This window comes from Chiloscyllium plagiosum, unplaced genomic scaffold, assembly GCF_037043375.1.
Source record: "Chiloscyllium plagiosum isolate Xiang-an unplaced genomic scaffold, Cpla_swu_hap1 HiC_scaffold_1, whole genome shotgun sequence".
Lineage (NCBI taxonomy): Eukaryota > Metazoa > Chordata > Chondrichthyes > Orectolobiformes > Hemiscylliidae > Chiloscyllium > Chiloscyllium plagiosum.
Window position 1 is genome coordinate 65145978 of NW_028270139.1, and position 8273 is coordinate 65154250.

Consider the following 8273-nt stretch of genomic DNA (forward strand, 5'->3'; position numbering starts at 1 on the left):
CTTGCCTGCTGCACACTCATTGGCCTGGATTTTCACAGTTGAAGCTGGTACAGAAAGGCACCACTCCACGTTCAGAGACACTGCCTTGAGCAGATCGATTTTCCCCCTGGTAAGGGGGTGAAATCTAGCCTACCGACCCTGGAAGGAGTAGAAATACAGACGCGGACCCTGAGTGAGGAACATGTCTCAGCTGCAAATCTATAAGGAATTCGTGCTGTGATCCCGGAAGTTGACACAAAAGCTAAGGGGAGGCGTCAAGTGAACATTTGTCGCAATAGTTGTCCAACTGATTGCTGACACTGGAAGCGATGGCCCATCATGGGTTTTCCATAGAAAACTGTAGAGATTGCTTTGCTGCCCATAATGAAGGAGCACGTTTTAGAAAGTTAAGCTGACAAAATTTCAGACCATGCAGCATTAACTGCTCACAACAGTCTGACTCAGATTAGCATAATGTCTTGAGGAATGACAGACATCACACGCAGAAACGTTGTCCTTTCCACTCCATTTATCTTTCAAGATGAAGAATGTGATATTTTCTGATAGTATAATGTTTTATCTGATGTAGCAATGTTAACGTTATCTCCCTTAACATAAGAGACTAAGTGAGACTAACATGGTATTGAAGAATTTAACAGACGTTTACTGCAGCTAATTATTATTTACAAATATTCTTCAGACATCCAAGTCTGGGCTAACTTTAAACAATTAGATTACAGCAGAGAAGCATATTTAGAGTGATCTTGAAATAAGATGAAGTATGAAACCTTTATACCGTCACATGCTATAATACAATGGCAATATATTAGGGCAGCGTGGTGGCTCAGTGGTTAGCACCACTGCCTCACAGCACCAGAGATATGGTTTGAATCCAACCTTGGGCAACTATATGCATGGAGTTTGGATGTTCTCACCGCACCTCTATGGATTTCTACCGGGTTCTCTGGTTTCCTCCCAAAGTCCAAAAATATGCAGGTTAGGTGGATTGGTCATGCTAAATTGCCCATTGGGCCCAGGCCTGTGTAGGCTAAGTGGGTTAGCCATGATAAATGCAGGGTTATGGGATAGAGAGGCGGGGTAGGATGCTCTTCAGAGGATCGGTGCAGACTCAATTGGCCAAATGGCCTCTGCCTATGTTGTAGGGATTCAATAAGTATCTCTCATTAGGCAATACTGATATACTGATGATGAGATATAACCCATCACCTTTACCTAAAATTTTAAAACTTATCTCAAGTAGAGATGTTGTACATAGGCATATATTGTCAATTCAATAATTGTACAAGAGTTTGTTGTGGTTCTGTTCGCCGAGCTGGAAGCTTTTGTTGCAAACGTTTCGTCCCCTGGCTAGGCGACATCATCAGTGCTTGGGAGCCTCCTGCGAAGCGCTTCTTTGATGTTTCCTCTGGTGTTTATAGTGGTCTGTGCCTGCCGCTTCCGGTTGTCAGTTTCAGCTGTCCGCTGTAGTGGTTGGTATATTGGGTCCAGGTCGATGTGTTTGTTGATGGAGTTTGTGGATGAATGCCATGCCTCTAGGAATTCCCTGGCTGTTCTCTGTCTGGCTTGCCCTATGATAGTAGTGTTGTCCCAGTCAAATTCATGTTGCTTGTTGTCTGCGTGTGTGGCTACTAAGGATAGCTGGTCGTGTCGTTTCGTGGCTAGTTGATGTTCATGTATGTGGATTGTTAGCTGTCTTCCTGTTTGTCCTATATAGTGTTTAGTGCAGTCCTTGCATGGTATTTTGTACACTACATTCGTCTTGCTCATGTTGGGTATCGGGTCCTTCGTTCTGGTGAGTTGTTGTCTGAGCGTGGCTGTTGGTTTGTGTGCCGTTATGAGTCCTAGGGGTCTCAGTAGTCTGGCAGTCAGTTCCGAGATGCTCCTGATGTATGGTAGTGTGGCTAGAGGCATGGCATTCATCCACAAACTCCATCAACAAACACATCGACCTGGACCCAATATACCAACCACTACAGCGGACAGCTGAAACTGACAACCGGTAGCGGCAGGGACAGACTACTATAAACACCGGAGGAAACATCAAAGAAGTGCTTCGCAGGAGGCTCCCAAGCACTGATGATGTCGCCTAGCCAGGGGACGAAACGTTTGCAACAAAAGCTTCCAGCTCGGCGAACAGAACCACAACAACGAGCACCCGAGCTACAAATCTTCGCACAAACCTTGTACAAGAGTTTACCAGGCTAACATTTTAAACCAAAAACAGAAATTGCTGGAGAAATTCAGTAGACCTGGCAGCATCTGTGGAGAGAAAGCAGAGTGAAAGTTTCGGGTCCAGTGATCCTTCTTCAGAACATTTCATAGTTCAGTGTAACCCTTTGGAGGTTTGACAACTAGTCCTAATTTAGTGATTGTATAACCATGCAGAGAGGCATTGTTGTTATCTGCTGCACTTGTTTGACAACTTGGTGTCTTCCTGCTGGTTGCTGTCACTCAATAGTTTGACACAATCATCATCATCCTCATTCTTCATGTGTGATTGCTGTACCATACATCAGTTTGAGCTGGTTTCTGTCCTTCACTATGTAGCATCATTATCAGTAATTACTTTGATCTGGACTGGTTGCATATTCTTGAAATCTTTTGTGGTATCCAAGTATTTGGATTTTTTACTCGCATTCCCTGCTGAATGACAGCCTCTACAGTGTTCTGCAGTAAAGAATCCCACAGATTAAGTACCATCTGAGAGAAGAAATTCTCATATCTGTCTTAAATATGTGAGCCCTTACTCCACGATTATGCCTTATAGTCTTAAACTATCCCACAACCAGAAGTATCCTTTCCATCTCTACTTTGTCAATTCTTCCAAGTCCCCTATGCCTCAATTAGGTCACCCCTCATTCTTCTAAATTCCAAACTACTCAATCCCCCCATATCTGGGATCAGCCTAATGAACATCTCTGGATTGCACTCAATGTCAGTATATCTTTCCTTAAATAAGGGGACCAAAACTGTTCACAGAATTCCAACTGTGATCTGACTAATGGATTGTACAGTTTTTAACTAGACCTCCCTAATATTATAAAACAAAGAACTGTGACTGCTGGAGATCTGAAACAAACATGACAGAAACTGCTGGAGAAACTCAGCAGTTCTGGCAGTATGTGTGGAGAGAGAAACAGAGCTAACATTTTGTTTTACCGTGAATGCTCATCCTGGCCTAAAACTTCACTCTGCCTCCTTCTGATCAGGAGGATAATATCTGTCAACATGATGCAAAAGTAGCAGTTTGACTTTGACACATCCAATCTTCCACTAAAACCAGTGTATTAGGATTATTTAAATGCTGGTCTAAAGTTTTATTCTAAAATGTCATTCATACAAATGAAAATTTTAAAAATGAAATATATTCTAAACTAACAAACATGCCTTAACAGTTCCACATTAACATGCATATAAGATTCACTTGTGGTTAAAAACGTTTCAAAGGGCAGAAAGGTACATTTCTAATCCTCAAATTGCGATGCTGCGATGATCAATCACATGGCTCACATTAGGAATATGCAAAGGATCTGATTTAGCAACAGTGCTCCTGAACAACTGCAATGCCTGCATTGCAGCCAGAGTACACAAATATATAGAATGTTGCAACCAAGATGAATCAATGTCCTCAAAAGACAAAGCAAGGACTTCTCATTTCAAAAAGATATATTCCCTCTATCACAGTTGAAAGTTATTGTTGATTAGCCTATCCAGGTTTACGTGAAAATAGATTTATCTCATTATCTTATTTCAGACTTGTACTGCAGAACAATTTTTTTTAGATATTATTTAAGAGCCATTTGTACTCTGCCATTAGTACTAGAATTATCCTTGGAAATATCAGCTTCAATCTGATTTCAGAATGTTATCTGATGATTTTGCATTTGTTCACATTCTTAAAACCTGTATTGTTACCAGTGTTCTGGGAATGCACCAATTTATTGTTGAACTGTGTTTTGTTATGGAGTCTGGCATGGCCTTTGCAACCAGATTTCGTGACACATGCCTTACAGAAGTAAAGAAAAGCTGGACGAGATTTGGACAAGTGCCACATTTTGTTTTGGTGTGTTTTACTGACTGTAGCAATAGTGTTGGCTGCACCTAAAACATGTAAACGTTGCTGACTTCATAAATCCATTCATCTGCAAGTAATGCATCAATGACAATAAGATCAGCTCTCATTCTTTTAAATTTCAATGAATACAGGCCCAAACTACTCAACTTATCCTCATAAGACAGTCCTTCCAAATGTGTATGAGCCTACTGAACCTTTTCTTATGACTGCTTCTAATATCAGTATATCTGTCCTTAGATAAGGGGCCTTTAACTGTTCGCAGTATTTCAGCTGTGGTCTGTCTACTGCCTTGTACAGTTTTAGCACTACTGTTATATTTTATTTCCTCTGAAATAGATGCCAGTATCATTTGTCTTCCCTATTACCTGTTGAACTTGTATTTTAGCCTTTTGTCATTTATACAAGAGTACTCCCAATCTCTCTATTCTCTAGCTTTCTGCAGTTTTTATCCCAATAAAAATTTTCATTATGTTTTATTATATTAAGGATATATTAAATTTAATAATTTAAAATATTCTTCTGGCTAATCTGCATATGTCTCTTTGCCTTTTCATTGTGTCATCCTTCCAACTTAAGAAAAGGAGCAGAAATTAGGCCATTCAGCCCATCGAGTCCACACCGCCATTCAATTAATGCTGATACATTTCTTAACCCCATTATCACACTTTCTCCCTGTAACCTTTGAACCCCTTGACCCATCTACCTCCATCTTAAATACACTCAATGATCTGTCATCCGCAGTCTTCTGTGGCAATGAATTCCATAGATTCACCACTCTCTGGCTGAAGAAATTTCTCCTTATCTCCATTCTAAAAGATCTTCCCTTTACTCTAAGGCTGTGCCCTCAGGTCCAAGTTTCTCCTACCAATGGAAACATCTTCTCAAATCTACTCTATGCAGGCCATTCAATATTTTGTAAGTTTCAATTAGATCCTCCCTCATCCTTTTAACCTCCATTGAATATAACCCAGAGTCCTCAAACATTCCTCACATGGTAAGATTTTCATTACTAGGATCATTCTCGTGAAGCTCCTTTGAACACATTCCAAGGCTAGTACATCCTTCCTGAGATATGGAGCTCAACATTGCACTCAACACTCCAAATGTGGTCTCACTAGAGCCTTGTAGAGAGCCTCAGAAGTACATCCCTGCTTTTATATTCAAGTCATCTCAAAATAAATGCCAATATTGCATTTAATTCCTAACTGAAAATGTGTTGCTGGAAAAGCGCAGCAGGTCAGGCAGCATTCAGGGAACAGGAGAATCGACGTTTCGGGCATAAGCCCTTCTTCAGGAATGAGGCCTCATTCCTGAAGAAGGGCTTATGCCCGAAACGTCGATTCTCCTGTTCCCTGAATGCTGCCTGACCTGCTGCGCTTTTCCAGCAACACATTTTCAGCTCTGATCTCCAGCATCTGCAGGCCTCACTTTCTCCTTTAATTCCTAACTACCAACTCAACCTGCAAATTTACCTTGAGAGAGTCCTGGACTAGAACTCCCAGGTTTCTCTGCACTTCAGACTTCTGAATTTTCACCCCATTCAGAAAAGAGCCCATGCTTCTATTCTTCTTACCAAAGTGCATGACCTCACACTTCCCCATGTTGTACTCCATCTGCCACTTCTTTACCCATTCTCCTAACCCATCCAAATCCCTCTGGAGCCTCCTCACCTCCTCAACGCTACCTATCACTCTACCTGTCTTTGTATCATTTGCAAACTTAACAGAATGCCCTCAGTTCCTTCATCTAAATCATTATTGTATAAAGTGAAAAGTTGTGAACACTGCCCCTTGCGGAACATCACTTGTTACCGGCTGCCATCTTGAGAAAGACATTTTTATTCACACTCTCTGCTTTCTGCCAGACAGCCAATCTTCTATCCATGCTAACACCTTGCCTCTATCACAATGGGACCTTATCTTACTCAGCAGCCTCCTGTGCGACACCTTGACAAAGGCCTTCTTGAAGTCCAGGTAGATAATATCCATTGGCTGTCCTTTGTCTAACCTGCTTGTTACTTCCTCAAAGAATTCTAACAGACTTGTCAGGCGTGACCTCCCCTTGATGAAACCATGCTGACTTTGCCCTATTTTACCACACACTTCCAAGTATTCAGAAATCTCATCCTTCACAATGGACTCTAAAATCTTACGCATGACTAAGATTAGGCTAATTGGTCTGTAATTTTCCATCTTTTGCCCTACTCCCTTTATAAACAGAGGTATCACATTAGCAATTTTCCAGTCCTCTGTGACCCTTCCTGTCTGTAGCGATTCTGAAAGACCACCACTAATGCCTCCACTATCTCTTCAGCTATCTGTTTTAGAACACTGGGGTGTAGTCCATCTGGTCCAAGTGATTCATCCACCTTCAGGCCAGTCAGTTTTCCAAGCACCTTCTCCTTGGTGATGGCCACCATAGTCAACTCTGCCCCCTTACTCTCTTGAAGACTGACATGAAGTAATTATTCAGTTCCTCAGCCATTTCCACTACTGTCACTCCAACATCATTTTCCAATGCTCAAATGTCCATTTTTGCCTCTCTTTTACCCTTTATAAGTCTAAAGAAACTCCTATAGTCTTCCTTTATATTACTGGCTAGCTTAGCCTCATAGTTAATCTTCTACCTCCTTATTTTTTTTTTGTTGCCCTCTGTTGATCTTTGCAAGCTTCCTAATCCTCTGATTTCCCACATTACCACATTATATGCTTTCTCTTTTGCTTTTATGCTATCCCTGAGTTCCCTAGTCAGCCACGGTTGCCTCATCCTCCCTGTACCATGCTTAACTGTTTATGTGTCATCTGCAATCTTGACTATAATTCATTCATTTTCCTCAACAAAATTATTAATACTTTTATTGGGAATCATTTGTTGCCCCAGCACCTATCCAAGTAGCGTTCCACCAGTCACAGCTTACCATCCTGAAAACTCTCTCCTTATCCCAACATTCTGCCTGCTATTAGCCAATCGTCTAGTTGTGCTAAGATGCTACTTCCAACATTATGGGCTTTTCTTTTACTAAGTAGCCTAATGTGTGTTACCTTATCAAATGCCTTATGAAAATCCAAAAATATTACACCAACTGCTTCTCCTTTATTTATCCCATTTGTTACCTGAAAATGTCAGGTTTAATATCCCCTTCATAAAACAGCATGGTTGTTCATAATATGTATTTCTGAATGCTCTGTTGTTGCAACCTTTAGAACAGACTCTAACATTTTCCAATATCAGATGTTAAGCTAACTGGCCTATAGTTGCCCTTTTCTTGTCTCCTTTCCTTTTTGATTAAAGGTGTTACATCGGCATTTTCCAATCCCCTGGTACATTTCCAGTATCTAAGAATTCTTGGAGAATTGTTTGGAGCATCTGCAGCTTATGTGTGGACATCTGCAGAGTTCCCTGAGGCAATGAAATCTCACATACTGGGTGTGAAGGAGTCCTCTATGGTGATAAGCTTTGCCTTATCTTGAATCTCAAATGCTTGTTGTTCAACCAAGAATGAAAGGCCAATTTTATGGAAAGACATGTAAAGTACCACTTGAATTGGACTAAGAAGGAGCATAGCTCCCTGCCATGGGCACAAGGCTCACTCTGCAGACTGATGCCGTCAGTGTATTGTATGAACACTGATCCCCAAGAAATAAACGTGTTCCTTTAAGAGAATGTCCTAACCTGGCAGCATAAATAGACGATTTCTGTGCCCCTGCAGTCAACTCCAGCTATCCAACCTCTAAGTCAGCCTGGGGCTGTGGAGGGTTACTGAAAACATAAAGGCACTAAATGATCTCAGCATCTTCATCTTCTTCTGACTCGCCAGCCTCTTCTAGACCTCTCATCTGAGTTACATATTTCTATAGCAATGGCTAGCCTGGCAGAAATGCTGAAGCTGCAGTCCGTGGTCAGTGCCCAGCAAGTCCCTGCATGATGAGCTCAGCCGCGGTACTCTTCAATGCCATATAGCAGGAGAGGTGAGCAGCTTGTTTTCACCACCTCTAGCTAACATAGTGAACATATCCTGTGTTGTAGTACCAACAACTGGTTGCATGTTGCCACCATTGAGAAGAGGCATTTATCTTCATACTAGATGTAGTTTACTGTAAGATGACAATAGATACTAAGTACACTGGCTAGTTAGGCATAATTACATAGAGTATTAGGAGCCAGAGAAAACACATCTGTCTCCATCAGGATCTCACAC

At 41.4% G+C, this 8273-nt stretch overlaps 1 protein-coding gene across 3 annotated transcripts in view; it reads right to left on the reverse strand.

Moving 5' to 3' along the window:
- Window positions 1-210, reverse strand: part of rfc1 (replication factor C (activator 1) 1) — an 86367-nt gene extending 86157 nt beyond the window's left edge. The window contains exon 1 of one of the 3 annotated variants that reach the window (XM_087987318.1): window positions 6-209. In XM_087987318.1, the coding sequence (XP_087843444.1) occupies window positions 6-20 (15 nt within the window). In that variant the 5' untranslated portion in view covers window positions 21-209. Of the gene's footprint in view, window positions 1-5 lie in introns of all 3 variants that reach the window. The other 2 variants (XM_043692868.2, XM_087987326.1) reach the window with 2 other exon arrangements.
- Between the last annotated feature and the right edge of the window lie 8063 nt (window positions 211-8273).